The sequence below is a fragment of the Capra hircus genome, chromosome 3, assembly GCF_001704415.2.
Source record: "Capra hircus breed San Clemente chromosome 3, ASM170441v1, whole genome shotgun sequence".
Lineage (NCBI taxonomy): Eukaryota > Metazoa > Chordata > Mammalia > Artiodactyla > Bovidae > Capra > Capra hircus.
In genome coordinates, this window is record NC_030810.1 from 77,106,308 (window position 1) to 77,131,678 (window position 25,371).

Below are 25,371 nucleotides of genomic sequence, written 5' to 3' on the forward strand. Positions count from 1 at the left end.
CTTTGCTTGGTCAGCACTTTCCCTCCATGGTCATGATTAAACATGAGGCTAACCTGCTCACTTCTCCCAAGCCCTTCAACTTCTCAATAATCATCCTATTTAAAGTTGCTACCAGCTCCTTAACCGTCACTCCTTTCCTCCCTACTCTGCTCTGATTTTTGTCCCTAAGGTGTTACTATACTTCTTTCTTCTCCAAAAGTTTCTTAAACTTGAAGGTTGTAACCAGTAAAACTAAATTTTCCTACCTTCATCAGTTATTGCCCATTATTAATTAAATGTTGTTTTTCAGTCACACAGTCATGTCCAACTCTTTACGGCCCCATGGACTGCAGCACACCAAGCTTCTGTGTCCTTCAATATCTCCCAGAGTTTGCTCAAAATCATGTCCATTGAGTCAGTGATGCCATCCAGCCATTTCATCTTCTGCCACCCTCTTCTCCTCCTGCCCTCAATTTTTAAATATTACACACATGTTTAAAATTTATGTTCCTGATGTTTCTAACAGACTGTACTATAGTCAGAATGTTCACATTCTAATAATTATAATCAAAGTTTGCCTTGATCCAATAAACATTTTTCTTTTACAGTAGTTATGACTATAATGTGTTAATTTTTCTCTTCTTATGGCAAAAGACTTGTAATACAGTACAGACATCTCAGATATATTTTAATAGAGATAGTCAAACTAAGGCAAAAGTGAGAATGTTTTGGCTTTCAGAATTCCAAGAAAGGCTTAAGTAACTAAACCATGAAGAGCAGGGATAGAGGCTGTAGTATGCTGGAGTTGCTTGTGTTGGCTGTCAAGAGCTAATGGTGAGTATCTCTTCCCAGGTCCATGTTCAGTGATGTCATGTTGATAACTTGATATTGACCATGGTGAGATTGTTTCCTCTAGAAATCAACAAGCACTGCAAATCAGAGTTCCTCACCACCCCTCACCACTCAGCTCCACATAGCCTCTTGTTAACTCTCTATTATCACATCTCTGAATTTGAGCAGACATTGAGAATAATTGGTATCAGGGGCTCAAATGCCTTTAAGACTCTTGTTAGAAATCTGAATTCTGCCCTCTAGAGGTTGGCTTCTCTTGAGGAAGATGGGCCTGCTCTATCTGGTAAGATGGTTGTCCTGTGATCTCCCAACTTTTACATATTATCACAGACTCTGATAACACAGGGAAACTCACTTTCTCTGTTTCAGCTTGAAAAATACCAGTGAGTCTCTGATTAGATGTCCACTTCTGAGCAGTCAGTTCAGGAAGTGGAGGTAGGGGTTTGGAAGAGGGTGAGGGGCTCGTGGGAGTGGTGGGGAATGAGATCGTGTGATAACTTGCATATCCCAAAGTAGCCACGCAACTAGGAGTATAAATTTCCAGGAGAAGAAGGGAAGGGCAGTAAGAGCAGGCAGTTCCATGGTGTATACTGTATGTTAAAATGAAAAATTCAGCGAAATTAGAGTGCAAAGTACTTCCAAAAACAGCATTAAATATTTAGAGTTCTTTTAAACATAGTTGAGAAATCATTATTTTCATACTTTAAGTAAAACATCTTTTTAATGTGTTAATTTAAGCCCTGCAATGAGTTTATTGAAATATGCTTTTTGTTTAGGGTTTGAACTGCAGTTCCGATTGGGCCCAACTTTACAGGGAAAGGCAGTTACTGTGTATACAAATTACCCACTTCCTGGAGAAGCATTTAATCGAGAAAAATTCCATTCCCTGGAATGGGAAAATCCAACAGAAAGAGAAGATGATTCTGATAAATACTGTAAACTTAATCTTCAACAAGCTGGATCATTTCAGTATTACTTCCTTCAAGGGTAAGTCAGGTGTTCTGTATATGAAAAAAAATTAATTTATTTTCTAACTTGATGTTGTCTAACTTGTAATATAAGTTATCATATGAACTATGGCAGTGCAATTTTTATAGGAGTTTCTTGGGATGCAATAGAATATAATTCTTTAGTTTCTAGGAAGGAATTGTAAGCCACATTGCATATTCAAAGTATTATTATTTTAAGTAATGGCATAAATATTCTAGTATTTTCATTCAACCTGGTTATAGCATTCTATTTAGTTACATGCCCTATTATTACTAATGGATTTTAGTACAGTATTTTTCCTTAAAGCAATACTGTTAGATATAGCATGCGTTGTTTATGTCATTATATAGAGACTGGAAAAGGATAAAATGTGGTGTAGGGAACTAGGTTTAAAGAAGGTTGAGAAGTGCTTGCAAACGAGACTCTCAACCAGGGCTGAACATTCTTGCAAACGAGATGTTCAGCTAAGAATCCTGTTTGTTCCCATGGGAAAAGAACATTGCTTGCACACAAGGATGTTTCTCTGATTCCTCAAAAGGAACAGACCCTGGGACAAAACGGATTCTAAGTTGATAAGGAAGTTCCCCAAAACAAAGTCTTAGCTGCAGTAAATAAGCCAAGGAAAAGGTTATCTCGCCCTGCGCCTGCGCACTGTATAGTCTCTGAATCGTAGTGCTTGGCAGCTTGCCCTGTAGGTTGTTGTGCAAGGGATATAAAAAATAAAGCAGCTGTAAGAAGCAAGTGTTAAAATATAAAGATTTAAACCACTCTGCAGTGTTGGTGTTTCATTCCGTCGCCGGCAATGTGGCTTTTCCATTGAATTTCAACTTCAATTTTTTTGAACTTCAGTTTTTTTGAACTGCAACTTTTTTTAAATTAATGTATTTTAATTGGAGGCTAATTACTTTACAGTATTATACTGGTTTTTGCCATACATTGACATGAATCAGCCATGGGTGTACATGTGTCCCCCATCCTGAACTCCCCTCATCACTTCCCTCCCCATCGCATCCTTCAGGATCATCCCAGTGCACCACCCCTGAGCACCCTGTCTCATGCAACAAACCTGGACCAGCGTTCTGTTTCACATATGATAACGTACATGTTTCTATGCTATTCTCTGAAATCATCCCACCCTCGCCTTCTCCCACAGAATCCAAAAGTCTGTTCTTTACATCTGTGTCTCTTTCGCTGTCTTGCATATAGGGTCATTGTTACCATATTTCTAAATTCCATATATATATGTTAACATACTGTATTGGTGTTTTTCTTTCTGACTTACTTCACTTTGAATAATAAGACTCCAGTTTCATCCACCTCATTAGAACTGATTCAAATGCATTCTTTTTAATAGCTGAGTAATATTCCATTGTGTATATGTACCACAGCTTTCTTATCCATTCGTCTGCTGATGGGCATGTAGGTTGCTTCCATATCCTGGCTATTGTAAACAATGCTGGGATAAATATTGGGGTACATGTGTCTCTTTCAATACTGGTTTCCTCGGTGTGTATGCCTAGCAGTGGGATTGCTAGGTCATATGGTAGTTCTGTTTCCAGGTTTGTAAGAAGTGTCTACACTGTTCTCCAGAGTGGCTGCAAGTTTCACTTGCAACTTTTTAAAAGTTTCACTGCAACTTTTTAAAAAGATTTTATGGGCTTCTAAATATATTTTATAATGGGGTAATTTACTTTCCAGTTAGATGATTAGATGAGACTTTTTTTCCTGTCACTAATTGAAAAGTTTTTATTTTGTATTTTTCCTCAGAAATGAGAAAAGTGGTGGAGGTTACATAGTCGTGGACCCTATTTTACGTGTTGGTGCTGATAATCATGTGTTACCCTTGGACTGTGTTACTCTTCAGACATTTTTAGCCAAGTGTATGGGACCTTTTGATGAATGGGAAAGCAGACTTATGGTTGCAAAAGAATCAGGTAATGTCAGCTTTTTTCTTCTCTTCTTTAAAAGAAGTGTAATTATCATCTGCGATACACATTGCAAAGGCTTTAATCCTTTTAATTTCACATCTTAATATATTTAGTAATATAAATAAGTAGCACTCTATGTTCAGTTCAGTTCAGTCGCTCAGTCATGTCCAACTCTTTGTGACCCCATGAACCGCAGCACGCCAGGCCTGCCTGTCCATCACCAGCTCCCGGAGTCTCCCCAAACTCATGTCCATTGAGTCGGTGATGCCATCCAACCATCTCGTCCTTTGTTGTCCCCCTTCTTCTCCTGCCTTCAATCTTTCCCAACATCAGGGTCTTTTCAAATGAGTCAGCTCTTCACTTCAGGTGGCCAAAATATTGGAGTTTCAGCTGCAACATCAGTCCTTCCAATGAACACCCAGGACTGATTTCCTTTAGGATGGACTAGTTGGATCTCCATGCAGTCCAAGGGACTCTCAAGAGTCTTCTCCAGCACCACAGTTCAAAAGCATCAATTCTTCTGCGCTCAGCTTTCTTTATAGGCCAACTCTCACAACCATACCTAACTACTGGAAAAACCATAGCCTTGAACTTGTTGATATTTGACTATTTTAACCTACCAAAAAAATGGCAAATTTTATGCTTCACCTTAATAATTAAGGAACTCTATGATAAAATGAGGTTATTATTGTCTCTTAAGACTTTAACATATAAAATTAGTAAGCTACTAAAATGTTGGAAAATGTATTATCATTATATATAATTTTAATTCAACAAGCATTTAATGTGAAAGTCATGTGCTGCCATACATACAAAAGTAAAATATAACTTAAATTGTATTTTACTAAGTAAAGCATAGTGTTAATTTTTTACTTTCAACTTGAGTGTAGAGTGAAGAACGAAATGAGAGGTTCCCTGACTTAACTAAAAGAAAACAAGTACTATGGAACATTAAAACTAGGAGAAAGATGTACTGATGTACTTGCACAGGATATATTTTCTACATATAAATGTATCCATTCCAGAAATATAAATTGAACCGCTAATAGTAACTGGGCATTCTCTGTGATTTTTTTTTCAAATATATCATCTCATTTTCCTTATCTTGTATGTGAGGAAACTGATAATCCTCAAAGATTTAAGTAGAAGTGCTTAAATCACTTCTGGTACAGCTAGGATTTGAACTCAAGTCTTTAACCCCTTCTCTTGTAGCATGGTTGTTTTGCCATTTAAAATTACTTACGGAAATTTAAGGGCTTCCCAGGTGGCTCAGTGGGTAAAGAATCTGCCTGCAATTCAGGAGACACAGGTTCAATCCCTGGATTGGGAAGATCCCCTAGAGGAGGAGATAGCAACGGCTCCAGTGTTCTTGCCTGGAGAATCCCATGGACAGAGGAGCCTGGCCAGCTACAGTCCATGTGGTCACAAAGGGTCGGACACGACTGAAGCGACCGAGCATGCATGCGTGCGTGGAAGGTTAACCTTACGATGTGTGCGCTTTGTTTTAGGCATATCTTTTCTCATAGTGGTCTTTGTTTATCTTCTTGTGTTGTAGGCTACAACATGATTCATTTTACCCCACTGCAGACTCTTGGACTATCCAGGTCATGCTATTCCCTTGCTGATCAGTTAGAATTAAATCCTGACTTTTCAAGACCTAATAAAAAGTACACCTGGACTGATGTTGGACAGCTGGTACAAAAATTGAAAAAGGAATGGAATATTCTTTGTATAACTGATGTTGTCTACAATCATACTGGTATGAACTTCATTAACTACTTCTGTTAATTTTAATGAGAATATTATATGTTAATTATTTCATTTCTTACTGTTTTATATAACAAATTTTGAAAATGCAAGTAATGATTAGGTGTCCTTCAATTTAAAAAATGACTTTAGATAGTACCACTTTTTTTTTCAAAGAAAGCAGTATTAACTGAAGATATAATTAAAATGTAAGTATTTTATATGTAATGATTATAAAAACAGGAGTATGATCATAGGAAAAAAGTGACATATTTCAACTTACAGCATTAATACTTTTCAGAACAACAAATGAATCCTGTATAGCAATAGCTCTGGTACCCTAGCATATATTTGGAAAAAACTAAATGATGTTATTTGAAGAGAAAATTAATGGTAAATTCTTAAAACTTTATTATATCTTTGCATGTTAACAGATATTACTAAAGTTAACCTGTTTTGGGTCCTAAGATTGCTTTCCAATATCCAGTTCCATAAAATACATTTTAAGTTTCCAGATGCTGATCCTCAGGAGCATCAGCTGTCATTGCAGCTGGGCCTGGAGGAGCATCTAGTCCTGATCAGAGTGCACCTTGCAAATACTCTCTTCTATTTGCTGTGATGTAGAGAAGTCAGAAAACCACTGATTTACTTATGTAAGCAACAGGTATTCCAGGTGGTTCAAAACATTTAACAACAACAAAAAATCTCTGCCGTGTCATAAAATCATTTCCCAAATAACCATAGCAACTATGAAGATATTTAAAAACTCAGAGATTCAGTTCATCAATATAAATAATAATCTCTAACTATAATAATAAAAATTCAAAGTTAGGCAAAGTAGGTGTATTCTAAAGTGTGCTGTTTCTGCCTGCACCTGAAAACTAAGCATCAGGGTTCACAGTGAAGACTTCCTAATATCCAAGAATTCGAAATTCTTCACTTGAAAATTTGACATTATTGATACCACTTTGACATCTTTTACTATTATTCACATCAAATTTATCAAACCACACAATGGAATTGTACAAATTATGATATGACTTAGGCAGCTGTAACAGAGAAACAGAAAAATACAGTGACGTAAGACTGAAATTATACTTACTTCTATAAAAAATTAAGTAGGCATTCTAAGATTGGTGTGGTAGCCCACCTGTGATAGAGAACTGAGTTCTTTGTCTCATGATGCTCTGCTTTCCAGTACTTTTGTTTCCATCTCTTCATCAAACATAGCCACTCCAGTTCCTGGTATCACCTTCTACCCAGTAGAAACGAGGAAAGGGAGGTAATGTCTTTTAAGGGCCTGATCTGATGTATGTATCACTTCCGCTCACATTGCATCAGATGGGATTTTGTCTCTTGTCACACGTAACTATAAAGGAGCTTGCAGTATAGTCTTTTGCTTGTCAGCCGTGTCTATCAGTGAACCTTCAGAATTCTGCTACTAAAGGGACAAAGGGAGTATAAAATTTGGGGTACAGTCACAGACTCTGTCAGAGACTATTTCTAAAGCATCTGAGAGATTCTGTGTAATATAAAAGAAGTGAACATTACTTCCACCTTACTTGGAAAGTGTTGCATATCATAATGTCTTTTCCGCAAAACAGGTTTTCATTAAAAAGTTACTTTCCAGGGGAAGTCGACTTCCAGGATGGCAGTATGAGTGCTTCACAGAGCCTCTACCCTGCAAAACAGCTATACCTGGTGCAAATTATTTTTTAAAAACTAGTCTCTGAAAATTGTCCTAAGGGTATTCAGCATATAGAGAGACATTTTTCAAGAAAATCTATTAAATCTCAAAAAGGGTAGTCAGCCTGTGACATTTGAACCACAACTCCCTCTGTCCACTGCCTCAGATCAGAGTGATGATATGTCTGTTCCTAGTGGGTGCTGCCAAGAACCCCAGGCTCCCTTTCTCCCTGTGGTTGGAAAGGGCAAGTTGTCCAGCATTTCTCATTTTCCACTTTCAGCACTATATTGCAGAAACTATTTTAGGCAAGAGCAGATGAGCAATCTGGGACTCCCTTCCTCCACCCAGACCCCATTTATAGAGAGAAGGTTCTACCCCATGCATAGCAGGTCAAGAATACTGAGCCCTTGCCCAGCTTGCTTGTAGGGTTGGGGTTCCACACCTGGAGAACTAAGCCAAGAAAACCGGAGGCTACTGTCTCTGCTACCAGTGGTGGAACAGTGACACAGGTGTTCTGCCCAGGGGAAGAGATGTGCAGTAGAAACAGAGCCAGAATGGAATAACTTTATTTGGCACATAGCAGGGGAAGCTCATGCCCGTGAGCACTGTTGAAAGCAGTGGTAAACAATCAGGAGGATACTGGTATCTTCATGAGAGTAACAGCCTATGCCATAGGCCAGCTAGTAGTCCAACAGAGAGAACCAGGGAAAGAGACAGTAAAGCAGAGCCTTCCTACGGTCAGAACAGACTTCAGAGACAAGCTTCAAAGACTACCCCTGCCAAAGGACCCAGATTTAACTGGGTCATATTGTTGTGCAATTTATGCTCTGGAATATTATAAACAATCATAGCACAGTCAGCCTCAGTAACAGCTCAAGAGGGTAATAGCTCAGTGTAATAGATACCAATAGAAGCAGACAGCTTAATTCAGTTCAGTTCAGTTCAGTCACTCGGTCGTGTCCAACTCTTTGTGACCCCATGGACTGTAGCACTCCAGGCCTCCCTGTCCATTGTCAGCTCCCGGAATTTACTCAAACTCATGTCCATTGAGTCAGTGATGCCATCCGACCATCTCATCCTCTGTCGTCCCCTTCTCCTCCTGCCTTCAATCTTTCCCATCAGGGTCTTTTCAAAAGAGTCAGTTCTTTGCATCAGATGGGCAAAGTATTGGAGTTTCAGCTTCAGCATCAGTCCTTCCAATGAATATTCAGGACTGATTTCCTTTAGGATGGACTAGTTGGATCTCCTTGCAGTCCAAGGGACTCTCAAGAGTCTTCTCTAACACCACAGTTCAAAAGCATCCGTTCTTCAGCACTCAACTTTCTTTATAGTCCAACTCTAACATCCATACTGACCACTGGAAAAACCAGAGCTTTGACTAGATGGACCTCTGTTGGCAAAGTAATATCTCTGCTTTTTAATAAGCTGTCTAGGTTGTTCATAACTTTTTTCCAAAGAGCAAATGTCTTTTAATTTCGTGGCTGCAGTAACCATCTGCAGTGATTTGGGAGCCCCAAAAAATAAAGTGTGACACTGTTTCCACTGTTTCCCCATCTGTTTGCCATGAAGTGATGGGACCAGATGCCATGATCTTAGTTTTCTGAATGTTGAGCTTTAAGCCAACTTTTTCACTCTCCTCCTTTACTTTCATCAAAAGGCCCTTTTCTTCTTCTTCACTTTCTGCCATAAGAGTGGTGTCATCTGCATATCTGAAGTTATTGATATTTCTCCCAGCAATCTTGATTCCAGCTTTTGCTTCATCCACCCCAGCATTTCTCATGATGTACTCTGCATATAAGTTAAATAAGCAGGGTGACAATGTACAGCCTTGATGTGTTAATAGCTTAATAGACTTGACAGCTTAATAGACTACCTCAGAGGCTACACACTGTGGGGAAGTAGACTTCCCTAAAATATTCCAGACAAGCAACCAAAAAGACCTGGAGGGGATAGGATCAGTATCCAGATTTTCTGCAATCATATTATCTAATTACCAATACCCAGCAAATAACTGAGACATGTAAAGAAACAGCAAAGTACAACCCTTACACAAGAAAAAAGCAGGCAATAGAAATCACCTTTGAGAAGTCCTAGATGTCCTACTTGAAACAGACTTTAAAGCAAGTATTATAAATGTATTTAGAGAACTAAAGGAAACCAACTTAAAGCTATAAAGGAGGATTTTATGATGATATCCCATAAAGAGAGAATATCATAAGTAGGTTTAAAAAAATTTTAAAGAGCCAAATGAGAAATCTGAAATTGAAAAGTAAATAACCAAACTGAAAAATTCAGTTACACCTGTTCAGCAGTATACTTGAGTTGACAGGAGAAAGATTAGTAAACAGTGACTATGCAATGTACAGAACAGAAAGAAAAAAGATAAAAATGAACAGAGCTTCAGTGCAATGTGGGACATGGAAATGTCAGAAGGAGAGGAAAGAATGGAAAAAATACTTGAAGAACTAATGACTGAAAACCTCTTAACCTTCAGCATCAGTTTACACATTCTAAGACTCAGGGATCTCCAACAACCATAAACAAAAGAGAACCACACTCAGACACATCACAGTAAACATTTTGAAAGCCAAAGACTTAGGGACTCTTGAAAGTAATATCTTGAAGGAAGGTATTGTCAGAGTCAAAAAAAAAAATTCAAATATATGCTGTCTACGTGCCACATACTTTAAATGCAAAGATACAAATAGTTTGACCATAAAAGGATGGAAAAAGATAAACCTGAACTGTTAGCTTGTAGTCCCTCTCTGACCACTGCTAAGATGGCTTAGCCTTGTGCACGCACAAGGTCTTCCAGACTGCCAGAGGTGAATGTGACTTGTTTTTAATGCCAGCTTCCTAGAACTCACCCCGGGTCAGGGTGTACTTCATTGTTCACTCAGTGTTTGGGTAGAGGTTGTATTTAAGTCCCTTTGCCAGTGACTTTCTGTCCTGTGTTGATGGGTGTGTATGTGGTTTGAGACACATTGTGGTTTGACATTAGGCTTTCAAGTCTAGTGTCCTTCTAGGACGCCCCTGAGTGGGTGCAGCTTAGCACACATATCCAGCCTTCCCAAACCCCATAGTTGCCAGTGGTCCCAGTAGGATTCTCCTCAGCAATCTCTTTCCCTGGTTCTCTCTATGAAATTTCAGGTCTTTCTAATGTTTTTCTTGTATCATGGAGCTATTAGGATTCTCTTAACTGCGCCTCATCAAGGTCTCTGTTATTTTCAACAGCATTAGGCACAGAGTTCTCCACTCACTCTGCCTAATAAATTCAGTCCTTTCAGGCAGAGCTCTTCAACCTTATAGCCTGTCATGCCTCTTGAGCAGAACACCTGTGCCACTGCCCACTTTTCCTGGGGCAGCCATTCTGACTGTGTTCAGGCTGGAGGCGTCAGTCTCTGATCTTCTTGGTTGTCCCTCCCATGTGGACCCTCCTCCCTATGAGCAAGCTCCAGGTCTGGGGGGCAAGTAGAGCCCCAGTATTCTGGGCCCCCCACAGCTCAAGTAGGACAGTTACCCTACATGTTGGAATTTGGTAAAGGAAAAGAGTCAAGGTTTTCTCTGCCTGCAACCTGGAATAGAGCTTTTACAGCTTGGAGCTAGAGGGAGTGAGAAACAGGCAGCCTCTGCCTCCCAGAATGAAACTAACCCTAGACAAGGAGTTGGGAGGAGAGGGCATTGCCATATTGGCCACATCTGCCTGGAGTAGAGCACCTGGGGTAGAGCTTCATAACACATAGATGGTTGAGTGAATAAGGGAGCAGATTGCGGTGGGAAGAAGAGTGAGAGTGTGGGGAGAAAGTAGAAACAGTAGATGCAGGTTGTTTGGTCTTGATACTAATAGACACTGCAGAACTTGGGAAAATAACTGTATTTAGATAAGATGTGTGTTTGTATTCGTAGCTTTGGGGAGATACAAGCATATTTAAAGATCCAGAAGAAAGAATCTCACCTCCCTCCCCCTTTAGACAACATAAGAATATATGTAGGGGGAAAATATAAACGACATTTTACATCCGAAAGATGGTTAAGAGGCAGAATCTAGAGCTAGATGGGGCCAAAGAAAGGTCTCTCACTTAGGAGACCAGAAGTAAGAAGGAGGAGCTTCAAGGGAGAGTAAATTTCAGGGGTTCTTTTCCTGCCCTACAACGGAACAGCCAGACACTGAGAAGCCTAAACCAGAGTTGAAGATGCAGGTAACTTTCTGCCATAAAGGGAATGAGGTCCTTTGGGTTTATAAGGAGCATTCCAAAGTATTGTTCTCCTAGGGACCATCAAGACAGGCAGAGGACAAGACCCTTTTTAACTCCCACCATAATAGTAAATATGTTATATGATGATATAATGAATCAGTGTTGATCCTATTTACTGTCAGTTAAAAACTCCTACAACGAGAAAAGAAAAATGTATGGTAAAATAGATGGTAGGATACCACAACCAAAAAGTTGTTTTCATACTACTACAGTATCATTATAAAATATTGATATCTAACATATAAGAAAATGAGTGATAGATGTTGATGTTTTATTTCAGATTTAATCTTAACCTCAGTCTAATTACATGATAATCCTTTATGTTTCCTTTTTCTTTAAGCTGCTAATAGTAGATGGCTCCAGGAACATCCAGAAAGTGCATATAACCTTGTGAATTCCCCACACTTAAAACCTGCCTGGGTCTTAGACAGAGCACTTTGGCACTTATCCTGTGACGTTGCAGAAGGGAAATACAAAGACAGAGGAGTACCTGCTTTGATCGAAAATGATCATCAAATGAATGTCAGTATGTATAGAGGAATACCACACTTTAGTACACAATTTCTAAAATATAAATTAAATGTCTTTTTGAAGATCATTTAGAACCTGTCTTTTAAGGAGCTAAATAATACTTAGTAAAATGATTTTAAATATGTGTTCTAACTATTAATATTTTTCAGTGCATTCGAAAAGTAATTTGGGAGGATATTTTTCCAAAGACTCAACTCTGGGAATTTTTCCAAGTAGACGTTCACAAAGCAGTCGAGCAATTTAGAGAACTTCTTACACAAGGTAAAGGTTATACACTGGAGTATTACTGTCAATTTTAAGAAATTTAGTATTACTCTTCTCTTAGTTAACACAGGATTAAATCTGTTATTATTATATGATATTTGTGTTGTTTTTGATGCTCTAACACTATGATTCTGGAGGCTATCTGTGAGTGAGCAGAGATCTTTAAAGGTCATGTCATTCAGTTCAATTCAGTCGCTCAGTTGTGTCCTACTCTTTGTGACCCCATGAACTGCAGCACCCCAGGCCTCCCTGTCCATCACCAACTCTTGGAGTTCACTCAGACTCACGTCCATCGAGTCGGTGATGCCATCCAGCCATCTCATCCTCTGTCATCCCCTTCTCCTCCTGCCCTCAATCCCTCCCAACATCAGAGTCTTTTCCAGTGAGTCAACTCTTCGCATGAGGTGGCCAAAGTACTGGAGTTTCAGCTTTAGTATCATTCCTTCCAAAGAACACCCAGGACTGATCTTCAGAATGGACTAGCTGGATCTCCTTGCAGTCCAAGGGACTCTCAAGAGTCGTCTCCAACACCACAGTTCAAAAGCATCAATTCTTTCATAATATACAATTATTTCCCTTGGGGACTGCTTCTTATATTGATTCCTTAGCACAATGCTCAGAGTACCATACAGCTCAATATTACATTTGTTAAATGAATGTTTAACATGGCAGGTAAATAGAACAGATTATTTCAGCTGCCAAAAACTCAAAACAGTCTTCAAAACTAAGAGATGTGATTGTCTTCTGTTGGCTAATGTAGGAATCTTAACTGAGGTAGTTGATGGTACCTCAGTTAATGGTACCTACCATTAACACTGGGCTTCCCCGGCAGCATTAGTCATAAAGATCCCGCCTGCCAATGCAGGAGATGTGAGAGACATGGGTACCATCCCTGGGTCAGGAAGATCTCCTGGAGCAGGGCATGGCAACCCACTCCAGTATTGTTACCAGGAGAATCCCAAGGACAGAGGAGCCTGGCGGGCTGCATTCCATAGGGTCGCAAAAGGTCAGACATGACTGAAGCAACTTAGCATTCACATGTGCACCATTAAGACCACCTAATTACTAGTGAGACTGACTCAGATACTAGCCAGTAGCAAAGGTAAAGAAAAAAATCTCCAGTTAAGGACATAATTAAACTTAAGAAGTTAATCTCTGTGTCCCTAACAAAGTAGGATAGGAAAAACCATGCCAAAAGAGAAATTAGGATTTTTTAGGAAGCTAATTAGAGAAATTATAAAGAGTATATCTACAATTAGTATAGGACAACCTAAGAGCAAGAATCTTTGAAGGCTCTTAAAATAAGAAATCTTATTCCTTATCCAGAAAGTTGAGCTTGAGTAAGGCCCAGAAATACTGCCTTCAAAGTCAAAGTCCTTATGATTTGAGGCCCTGGAAGCTTCAGGCCAGGTTCACTCTTCCAGCTTTCACATTTGTGTAACATCTTAATACCTGAATTTTTTATATTATCTTTCCTTCATGTTTTATCTTACTGAAGTGCCTCCATTTTCCCTTTCCTCTGATGTTTATAAACTGTATTATTTGTTTACAATTAGGTATGCTCACAGTAAAGAAAAAAAGCCAAACAGTACAAATATATAATAAATGAAATGTGTAACTTCCTCTCCTCCAAAAGCTACTTACTAGAAGGAACTATTATTTAATAGTCTCCTGTTTCTTTTCGGACTCTTTTTTGAAATAAATTCCAATTTTATATAGTTAGGTACATATAAATTACATTCATAAGTTTTATATTTATATCTATTTTATACACATAAATAAGACTGCAGTATACAGACTGCTTAACAAGTTGTTCTTTTAGTTGACAACATGATCTTATTACAGCTAATTATTTCTTTGTAACTTCTAGATAGCAATACACTGTGTTAAAGTACTTGAATTCCTTTTAACCATTTTGGTAGATTATTTGTAGTTCATTTCTCATTCATTCATTTAATACATTTTTATTGAATCACTTATTATGTGTGACGCACTGATCCAGGTAGGGGGATTCAGAGGTGAACATACCAAACCCTGGGTTTAGAGGAATTTATATTCTTACAAGTGATACTATAGAAAATAAATTCTTGTGCATTTTAACTTTACTGGCTTTGTGACTATCAGTAGGACAAATTATTAGGCAGAATTCATGGGTCAAAGAGTATACAAATTTAATGATAAATTTGTAATAGATGTTGTCAAATTGCTTTTCAGTACAAATTGTACTAGTTTATGTTATCACTAACTGTAACATCACCAACATTAGCTACCATTTAATGTTTGTCAATAGGCAAAATATTCATTATTTTTATTTCTTTGGTTAGGAATGAAAAATCTTTTCATGTGTTAATTAGCCATTTATAATTCTTCCATTAATTGCCTATTAATGTTCTTCCCCTATTTTTCTGTTGGGTTGCTCATCTTTTTCATATTGGCTTATTATTACTGGTGGTTCCTTATTATAGTGGCCTCAGCTATATCCTGCTGTTGATCTTTTAATCCTTGTTGACGGTGGTTTTCTCTCCTCACTGTAACCAAATTTATTGATCTCTTCTTTTATGGCTTCTAATTTCACATTGTGCATAGACCTTCAAACAACATTCTGTTTTCTTCTGATAATCGTATTTGCAGTTTACTTTTAAATATTTAATAGACCTGGAATTTATATAAAGAAGATATTAACTTTATTTAATTTTAAAAAGTGATACTGGGTTGATATTCCATCCTTTTAAACTGGTTTGGGATACCACCATAATACTTCATAATGTATCATCATATACTGAATATTCATGGCCCTGTTATCTGTGCTAGTCCACTGATCCGTCTTTTACTCTAGCAATACGAGAGACTTTTGTAACATACACTGATTGTGTAGTTTTACCTCTTTTTTAAATACTTCTTGGCATTTTTCATGTATGTTACTCTTCCAAATTAACCTCAGAAACTACATCTTTAAATCTATTTAATCCTAATCTTACTTTGTGCTTTTATAAGCCATTTCATTTAGAATAAGCCAGATATTAATTAATTAAAGTAAAATCAAACCCAGTGGAGGCAATCCTCCACTGATTTACTAGAAACAAGTCAGAATAAGAATGAAAACTCCCTACAAAGCATTTATTTACTTTTTTCATTTTTTATTATTATATGCTAGTTGGTGAAAAGGAAAAAATATAAAAACAAACTTGTCTTCTTCTTTCAGAGAAAGTCAAATTATTAATAAGACTTACTTTTTAAAATAGAAAGCAATTTTTTAGGAAAAAGAACTCCTAAAGTTAGTGTCTTTGGTAGCACCTGGAAGAAAATGTGTACCATCAACACTAGACCATTCAGGTATGAATGACCTAAATCAAATCCCTTATGATTACACAGTGGAAATGACAAATAGATTCAAGGGATTAAATCTGACAGACAGAGTACCTGAAGAACTATGGACAGAGGTTCGTAACATTGTACAGGAGATGGGGATCAAGACCATCCCCAAGAAAAAGATGTGCAAAATGGCAAAATGGTTGCCTGAGGAGGCCTTACAAATAGCTGAGAAAAGAAGAGAGGAGAAAAGGAAAGATACACCCATTTGAATGCAGAGTTCCAAAGAATAGCAAGGAGAGATAAGAAAGCCTTCCTTAGCAATCAGTGCAAAGAAATAGAGGAAAAACAATAGAATGGAAAAGAGTAGAGATCTCTTGAAGAAAATCAGAGATACCAAAGGAACATTTCATGCAAAGATGGGCACAATAAAGGACAGAATGGTATGGACCTAACAGAAGCAAAGATATTAAGAAGAGGGGCAAAAATACACAGAAGAATTATATAAAAATTACCCAGATAATGGAGTCGCAAAGAGTCGGACACGACTGAGCGACTGAACTGAACTGAACTGAAATGAACCATGATGGTGTGATCACTCACCTAGAGCCAGACATCCTGGAATGTGAAGTCAAGTGGGCCTTAGGAAGCATCACTACAAACAAACATAGTGGAGGTGATGAAATTCCAGTTAAGCTCTTTCAAACCCTAAAAGATGCTGTGAAAATGCTGCACTCAATAGGCCAGCAAATCTGGAAAACTCAACAGTGGCCACAAGAGTGGAAAAGCCCAGTTTTCATTCCAATCCCAAAGAAAGGCAATTGCACTCATCTCACATGCTAGTAAAGCAATGCTCAAAATTCTCCAAACTAGGCTTCAACAGTATGTGAACCATGAATTTCCAGATGTTCAAGCTAGATTTAGAAAAAGCAGAGGAACCAGAGATCAAATTTCCAACATCCGCTGGATCATTGAAAAAGCAGGAGAGTTCCAGGAAAACATCTATTTCTGCTTTGTTGCCTATGCCAAAGCTTTTGACTGTGTGGATCACAACAAACTTGTGAAAAATTCTTAAAGAGATGGGAATACCAGACCACCTGAGCTGCCTCTTGAGAAATCTGTATGCAGGCCAGGAAGCAACTTTAGAACTGGACATGGAACAACAGAGTGGTGCCAAATCAGGAAAGGAGTACATCAAGGCTGTATATTGTCACCCTGCTCATTTAACTTATATGCAGAGTATATCATGAGAAATGCTGGGCTGGAAGAAGCACAAGCTGGAATCAAAATATCAGTAACCTCAGATATGGAGATGACACTACCCTTATGGCAGAAAGCAAAGAAGAACTAAAGAGCCTCTTGATGAAAGTGAAAGAGGAGAGTGAAAAAGTTGGCTTAAAACTCAGCATTCAAAAAACAAAGCATTCATGGCGTCTGGTCCCATCACTTCATGGCAAATAGATGGGGAAACAGTGGAAACAGTGTCAGACTTTATTTTGGGGGGCTCCAAAATCACTGCAGATGGTGATTGCAGCCATGAAAGTAAAAGATGCTTGCTCCTTGGAAGAAAAGTTATGACCAACCTAGACAGCATATTAAAAAGCAGAGACATTCCTTTGCCAACAAAGGTCCGTCTAGTCAAGGGTATGGTTTTTCCAGTGGTCATGTATGGATGTGAGAGTTGGACTATAAAGAAAGCTGAGCGCCCAAGAATTAATGCTTTTGAACTGTGGTGTTGAAGAAGACTCTTGAGAGTCCCTTGGACAGCAAGGAGATCCAAGCAGTCCATCCTAAAGGAGATCAGTCCTGAATATTCATTGGAAGGTCTGATACTGTAGCTGAAACTCCAATACTTTGCCCACCTGATACGAAGAACTGATTCATTAGAAAAGACCCTGATGCTGGGAAAGATTGAAGGCGGGAGGAGATGGGAACAACAGAGAATGAGATGGTTGGATGGCATCACTGACTCAATGGACATGAGTTTGAATAAGCTCTGGGAGTTGGTGATGGACAGGGAAGCCTGGGGTGCTGCAGTCCATGGGGTCACAAAGAGTCGGACACGACTGAGTGACTGAACGAAACATCTTTAGTGCCCTAAAAAATGTATAGAATACCTGAATACTAATTGAAGCAGAAAGATGGGACTGGGGTTGAACTGGTAGGAATTACTGTGTTTTTCTTCTACAGTGTTGTTTTTTTTTTCCCCAGTCAGCATCTCTCTCTCCTCTTTACCCAACGCCGCCTCTCTCTCTTTCCTTCCGTGTGTGTGTGTGTGTGTGTGTGTGTGTGTGTGTGTGTGTGTTAGGTTTTTGCAGAAGGATACATAGGGAGGTAGGAAGGAATGCTTATGAAATAAATAGTTCTTTTATTTTCTAAGAAAAAAAAAATAAACTAAAAATATGAAATAAGTAACAGTTATAATCTCCTTATACATACCTGCATTTAAGATATAATATTTTCTTTCTTTCAGAAAATAGGAAAACAACAAGGCCTGATCCAAATCACCACCTTAAGATAATTCAGGATCCTGAATACAGACGGCTTGGCTGTACTGTAGATATGAATGTTGCTCTAGCAACTTTCATACCACATGAGTATGTTTTATATGTTACTACATACTAAAGAGCAATGTTTCTTGTAAACCTTTATGACTATTCTGATTACATTTATGGTACTATTTTTATGCTATTTGTTAACAGCCTGAATAGAAAATGAAATAGCTAGTAGGCTACTTTCCAGACTACCCCTGCATTATTTCTACCATCAGTTTGAATTTACACCTACAACGAGTCAATTGCATTTGTTCTAAAACTTACTTATAATATTAATAGCTGTATTTGCTGCTATACTTTTATAACTTAGTGATTTCCCTAGTGGCTCAGACGGTAAAGTGTCTGCCTACAATGCGGGAAACCCAGGTTCATTTCCTGGGTCGGGAAGATCCTCTGGAGAAGGAAATGGCAACCCACTCCAGTACTCCTGCCTGGAAAATCTCATGGACGGAGGAGCATGGTAGGCTACAGCCCATGGGGTTGCAAAGAGTTGGACACGACTGAGCAACTTCACTCACTCACTACTTCCAACACATGACATTTCCCCTTTTGTGGTAAAAATGTATACAGCTGGAAAATTTCCTAAGTCTTAATTAAGGTCCTAAGTTTCTATGACCCGTATTAGAAAAATGTTTAATATAGAGTTTGTAGAACCATTAAATAATGTTCATGTTGCCGTATCTACTTCAAGCAATGGGCCAGCCGCAATTAATGAATGCTGCAATTGGTTCAGGAAGAGAATTGAGGAATTAAATTCAGAGAAGCATCAACTCGTGAACTATCATCAGGAACAGGTTTTACCCACTTCTTTTGAACTGCTGTTTTTCTTTGAGTTTTAATACTGTTTTTTGTTGTTGGTATTGACATAAGTTCATGTTTTCCAGGCAGTCAATTGCCTTTTGGGAAATGTGTTTTATGAACGACTGGCTGGCCATGGTCCTAAACTAGGACCTGTTACTAGAAAACATCCCTTGGTTACCAGGTATTCCATTTTTGTTTTCTCTTCATGAAAGGTTAAAAATTGAAAATTGTATTAAACTCTTCAAATTAACCTAAATTTGAATTTCCTTGAATGTGTGACCCAGTATGTTTCTTAAATTGAAATAGCAGTTTTGATCTGGTAACTAGGCTTAATATTAATTAATTTTGTTGGGCACATCTTTAGTTAGAGAAACTATCATCAGTATGAACCAATTTATAATCATTTACATTCATGTTTCTGGAGGACTGAATACTTACTAGTAATTTCAGTGTTAAGCAAATTAAGCAAGTGTTTAGCTCCTTATAAGTAATGTACAGCAGAGATTAGGCAACTGAAGCATAGTAAAAACTTTTGCAAAATAATGTCAATACTTTGGTGATTTTCTTAGTCATTCTATGAGATTTTTAAAGTTATTACTTAGAATGTTAATCAGATATACTGAAATACTAACTCAATTTCTCAAATCCTACTAGATTTACTCAAAATTTCTGATGATATTTTCACCTGTATTGAAGTTTATTTCTTATTTCTTATAAATGGTGTCAAACTAATCTTATCTATTCAATTCATTAGAGACAAAGTTTAATTTTAATGATATTAATTCATATTTTCTCCAAGGAATTTCTCTTTATGGATTTCATACTTAATTGTATCTCCCTAGATATTTTACTTTCCCTTTTGAAGACATATCCCTCTCTGTAGAAGAATCAATGATTCATGTCCCAAATAAAGCTTGTTTTCTGATGGCACATAACGGGTGGGTAATGGGAGATGATCCCCTTCGAAATTTTGCTGAACCAGGTATGTTTTTTGTTAACTTCTCTATGGACAGGGAAATAGAAGTTCATGGCAAGCTCAGAATATAAATTGTTTGTTGATTTTGTTCCCCGAGTAGGCTAATGATTTTTAAATTGTTTCATTGGCGATGACAGAGGTGCATACAGCTTGAGAGAAGAGAAGGGACTGACAGAATGAGATTCAGCTTCTTTCTCCTTCTTTCCTTTTCTACCCCTATCTCCTCAAACAGAAGAGTTCTCATATATCTATTTGATATTATGGTTCTACAGAAGATTTTATCTGGGCAGCTTATTTGTACACAAATGTACTCATTTGCATCTTTAAAAAGCCATCTGAACCTGTATGATTACAACTGTTTACTGTAAGAGATATTTTTACTCATTAGCTAGAGGAGTATTTAAGGTATTTGAATGACAGTTAAACTAGAAAACAGTTGTTTTTAGATTCCCTCTTACTTAATGCTAGCTTCTTATTTCTTATAGCTGTTTCATTGCCAGGAATAATTTTGCAGGGGACCTATCGATATATTTATTTTTTAACATTTTAGAATCAGAAGCCTGTTTTTATGACATTAGATTTAATTCAGAAGTCTCATTAAAAAAAAAAATGTAGCTTTGCATTTAAGTATCTCTGCCCTCTCCTTTCCAACCATTCGAAGTGAAAAATGACACTCTGCTCTACACCATGGAGTTAATGTAACATATTGCCAAAAATTGGTAGCAAGGTGGAGATGGAGCTTTAAATGGTTTTGGTATAGCTTTAAAGGCTCATGATATTACTATTACTGTTTTCCTTTAAGAAGCAACTTGAATTTTTACTATTAAGCACACATTTTTAGAAGAGACTATAAGGTACAGTTTTAGCAAAATAGGAGATCTAAATTACTATCAATTTTTTAAAACTATCCCATACCATTCTAGATATATTAACCTATATATGGCTTGTGTTAGAAATAATAGATGTGATTTTAAAGCAACAGTTTTTCCTTGAAATAAATATTTTCATTTTATTCCTTGAACCACTGAAAGCAAGCTCCTTTTTTAACAGGTTCAGATGTTTATCTAAGGAGAGAACTTATTTGCTGGGGAGACAGTGTTAAATTACGCTATGGGAAAAAACCAGAGGACTGTCCTTATCTCTGGGCACACATGAAAAAATACACAGAAATCACCGCAACTTATTTCCAGGGAGTCCGCCTTGATAATTGTCACTCAACACCTCTTCATGTAGCAGAGGTACAGATAAATAATTCATCTGTGTTGAAGAAATCAGTGTTCTTTCCTAGCGTTCCTTAAAGAGAGTGTACAAATACGTTTCCTTTTGCTTGTTGAATGCTAACAATAATATGGTGGTAGTATTTTAAAACTTGCATAATTTGCATAATTCTGAGAATTTTTTGATGCAGATATTATGGAGTACTGGACTATAAAATGTTTGGGTTAGTATTTTTATTTAAGTTAGGGATATTATATTATCTCTGATAATACACATACAACAATATTGCCATATATATTAAAATATTATTAATATTTTAAAAGAATTAACCTTGTTAATAATTTAACAATATATAAATATTAATTTGTCTTATTATTAGGTTAGTTTCAATAAATTAATAGCCACTGTGAAGTCATATAGCTTATTTCATATTATAATAATTATTTAAACACTAGCATTACGGCATATTGAAGATAGTTTGTCTCATTGATTCAGTTTTCATTATCATATGGAATGTAATTATATGTAAGTGTAAACATAAAAATGTTCTGTTCCTCTTCAGGTTTTTTATAGTAACTTAAGCAATGCCAACATTTATAGCATTATCTTTTATGAAACATAAAAGATAATGCTTTAAATTTTATATAATACTATAAATGCTATAAATTTTACATAATTTATAGCACTATCTTTTATGTTTACAGCTTTGTAACCACTTTAGAGTTTCATTCTATTTGTAAGATCTTTGAAAGTTTCCTAGTGACAAGTTAGTGTTCTATGGAAATGTGTGCTTATCTGAAAAACATCTGTTTCCATCATTTTAAAGCAGTATTATAATACATATGTTTCAAGTCCTGTGATGAAAAATTGCTTTGATTTGGAAGAATGTAATGAACATTAGTTAAGGTAGTAGAACATTTTTAGCTTCAGAAAAAAGGCAGGGTTTTTTTTTAATGTATGCCTTTAGCAATACATTTGTAAGATGGTTATAATATTATAGCAAAACTTAGAATACTAAAATTTAATTTTAAGTTTAAAAAACCCCTAGGGTCGTACGTGTTAGAATTTCAAGTATTTTATTAGCCTTTGTGCAAATGTTCAAAAAATCTTTCTGAACTGATCTGATTTCTGATTAGAGGTTTTGGGGAATTCCTTGGCAGTCCAATGGTTAGAACTCAGTGTTTTTCACTGCCGTGGCCTGTGTTCAGTCCCTGGTCAGTGAACAAAGATTCAGCAAGCCACATAGCATGGCCAGGAAAAAAAAAAGGAATTTATTATCATCTGCAGGAAAAACTGGCTTCAGTCTAGTCAGACCTAATCTTTACAATAGCTAAATGATGCACCAGCAGGGAATTTATCATTTATAGTTTAGTCAAGGGCCTGGAAATTAATAGGCTAATTAGAGATATTAAAAACAAAACATAAAATAGGGTTTGGAAAGCCTAGCAGAATTGCAGTATTATGGTTTACATTTTTTAAGTGACACTAACATTTTTCTTCTTCCTTTTTTCCTCCTTTTGTGTCCTATCTGCAAAATCTGATCTTCCTTTTTAACTGTTATATTCGCTTTATACATTCTTTTGTTTCCTATATGTATTGGTCCCTTTTATGTTTTCTTACTTATGCACAATTAAATTTGGAAATTCTCTTGGATTTCCATTTTGTCTTGCTTACATGGTATTTTCCTGTGTCAAATCCATGCCTGGTCTTGCCTCCTCTCCTTCCCCTATACCATCTTGCTTTTCTCTTTCTGTTATATTTGTGACTATGCTTTTTGCAGTACATGTTGGATGCTGCTAGGAAATTGCAACCCAATTTATATGTAGTAGCTGAACTGTTCACAGGAAGCGAAGACCTGGACAATGTCTTTGTTACTAGACTGGGCATTAGTTCCTTAATAAGAGGTAGGCTCATTGAAAGTGTTTTTCCCATCTAAAGCTTCAGTTTTTAAGTAGATTAAAAGACATTTAATAGCTTTATGTACAGGGCTTAATAATGTTCAACATAGTTATTGTTCTTTTAAATATTCTACTCAAAATTTCTTAATATAACTGAGTCTGTTTTCATCAGTAAAAATTTCTACTTTGGGGTAAGATATCTCATTTTAACTTAAAAGACCAATGAAACGAATTGATGACTCTTGAACAAAATCACTTTTTGTTGTTGAAAATATATAAATCTATTTTTCATCTCTATCTGCCTAAATGATGTGATCTTGAGATTTTTCTCCATAGATTTTATGGAACCAACATCCTAATAAGCAGCATATATTCCTTTTTTTTACTGCATGAACCATTTCTCTGGTTAAATTGCAGAAAAGACTTTTTTGCCATTTAAACTGATGGACATTTGTTTAAATATTTAAATCAGTTTTATTTTTGATAATATTTTTGTGGTTTGTTTTTGAAAGTCAGTCACAATACAAAAATCTAATCTCTTTTTGGGCATTGCTAATGAAGATTGTTAAAATATTCTGTAATGCTTTGCAGAGGCAATGAGTGCATACGATAGCCACGAAGAGGGCAGATTAGTTTACCGATACGGAGGAGAACCTGTTGGATCCTTCGTTCAGCCCTGTTTGAGGCCTTTAATGCCAGCTATTGCGCATGCCCTGTTTATGGATATCACCCATGATAACGAGTGTCCTATTGTGGTAAGCATCTATCCTGTTTCTTGTATTTACTTATTTTGCTACATGTTTTGATATTTAGTTCTCTGCTGTTTAATGGCAGTAATATCCACAGTACCTCAAAATAGTGCCTTAGATTTATAAGTGATTGTGATTTAAAGGTTTTTGAGTGGTTTGTTATTTGTTTTAAAGCAAATGAATATATCTTCAGAATGTGTTTATGTACTTATCCTTTTACTTCATTGGGCTGTAGGATGGCACTTTGCATTTGAAAGAAAATAAATTTTTGTTGTTTTACTCTTTTGTAGCATAGGTCAGCATATGATGCTCTCCCGAGTACCACAATCGTTTCCATGGCGTGTTGTGCTAGTGGTAGTACTAAAGGCTATGACGAATTAGTGCCTCACCAGGTTTGTTTATGTGTTGTTTTTTAAAATCCACAAGGCCCAAAACTGATCATTTTTACCAGAATTCCTCATTGTAATTAAAACATCCACATGGCTAAGTTTTTATTTTGTTCAGATTTCAGTAGTTTCTGAAGAGCGGTTTTACACTAAATGGAATCCTGCAGCATCACCATCCAACGCTGGTGAAGTTAACTCCCAAAGTGGCATTATTGCGGCCAGGTGTGCTATCAATAAACTTCACCAAGAGCTTGGAGCCAAGGGTTTTATTCAGGCAAGAAGCTACATTTCCTAGGTTTCCTTCTTAAGGTTCAATTTTAGAGCCTTTGCAGTTTGAGCACTAATGTGTTTTCTCTTCGCTTCTCAGGTGTATGTGGATCAAGTTGATGCAGACATAGTGGCTGTAACAAGACATTCGCCCAGTATCCACCAATCAGTCGTATCTGTTTCTAGAACTGCTTTCAGGAATCCCAAGACTTCATTTTACAGCAAGGAAGTGCCTCAAATGTGCATCCCTGGTAATGCAATCTAAAAAATGTTGTTTTGGTTGTATTATATTGTTAAATTGTTAATTATAATAAATATTATTAAATTGTTGTTACGTGTTATATATATTGTAACATACTGCAAGTGTAGATGTAGTTAAGGAAAAGAATTACAAATTTTTGATAACTTGTATTTTTACTACATGGAGCAAAACCTGGAAATACTGTTAAATGTTAACATTTTTTGAGTTGTGATTTTATTTTCATCCTAATACATTTTCCTATCTCCTAATTTATATAAATGAACATGTATTTCTTCTACACCCAGCTAGATTTATATATATATTCATGTACATATGTATATACATATATATTTGCATGTGTGTCCAAGTGTTTCTGTATGTGTATACATATATTTACATATATAAACCAAAATGGAAAATAGTTTAATATTTAAGGCACTTTATAATCCATCCTCATCTGTTTCAACCAAATAGATATTTTCTCTGCTCCCTAAGTAGCCTTACTCCTTATTTATGAATTCTTTACATCTTTCAGGGCTTCCCTTGTGGCTCAGCTGGTAAAGAGTCTGCCTGCAATGAGGGAGACCTGGGTTCGATCCCTGGGTTGGGAAGATCCCCTGGAGAAGGGAAAGGCTACCCACTCCAGTATTCTGGCCTAGAGAATTCCATGGACTATACAGTCCATGGGGTCACAAAGAGTTGGACATGACTGAGTGACTTTCACTTTCGCTTTACATC

The 25,371-nt window shown here is 36.9% G+C and overlaps 1 protein-coding gene across 2 annotated transcripts in view; it reads left to right on the forward strand.

The window, feature by feature from the left end:
- AGL (amylo-alpha-1, 6-glucosidase, 4-alpha-glucanotransferase) overlaps positions 1-25,371 on the forward strand; it is an 83,284-nt gene that overhangs the window by 11,722 nt on the left and 46,191 nt on the right. For both annotated transcript variants that reach the window (XM_013962599.2, XM_005678054.3), the window contains exons 3-17: positions 1,608-1,818; positions 3,589-3,755; positions 5,305-5,508; positions 11,779-11,960; positions 12,119-12,230; positions 18,016-18,139; positions 18,789-18,891; positions 18,982-19,079; positions 19,741-19,880; positions 20,925-21,112; positions 22,873-22,996; positions 23,582-23,745; positions 24,030-24,131; positions 24,244-24,399; positions 24,493-24,643. In XM_013962599.2, coding sequence (XP_013818053.1) covers positions 1,608-1,818; positions 3,589-3,755; positions 5,305-5,508; positions 11,779-11,960; positions 12,119-12,230; positions 18,016-18,139; positions 18,789-18,891; positions 18,982-19,079; positions 19,741-19,880; positions 20,925-21,112; positions 22,873-22,996; positions 23,582-23,745; positions 24,030-24,131; positions 24,244-24,399; positions 24,493-24,643 — 2,226 coding nt within the window. The remainder of the gene's footprint in view (positions 1-1,607; positions 1,819-3,588; positions 3,756-5,304; positions 5,509-11,778; positions 11,961-12,118; positions 12,231-18,015; positions 18,140-18,788; positions 18,892-18,981; positions 19,080-19,740; positions 19,881-20,924; positions 21,113-22,872; positions 22,997-23,581; positions 23,746-24,029; positions 24,132-24,243; positions 24,400-24,492; positions 24,644-25,371) is intronic.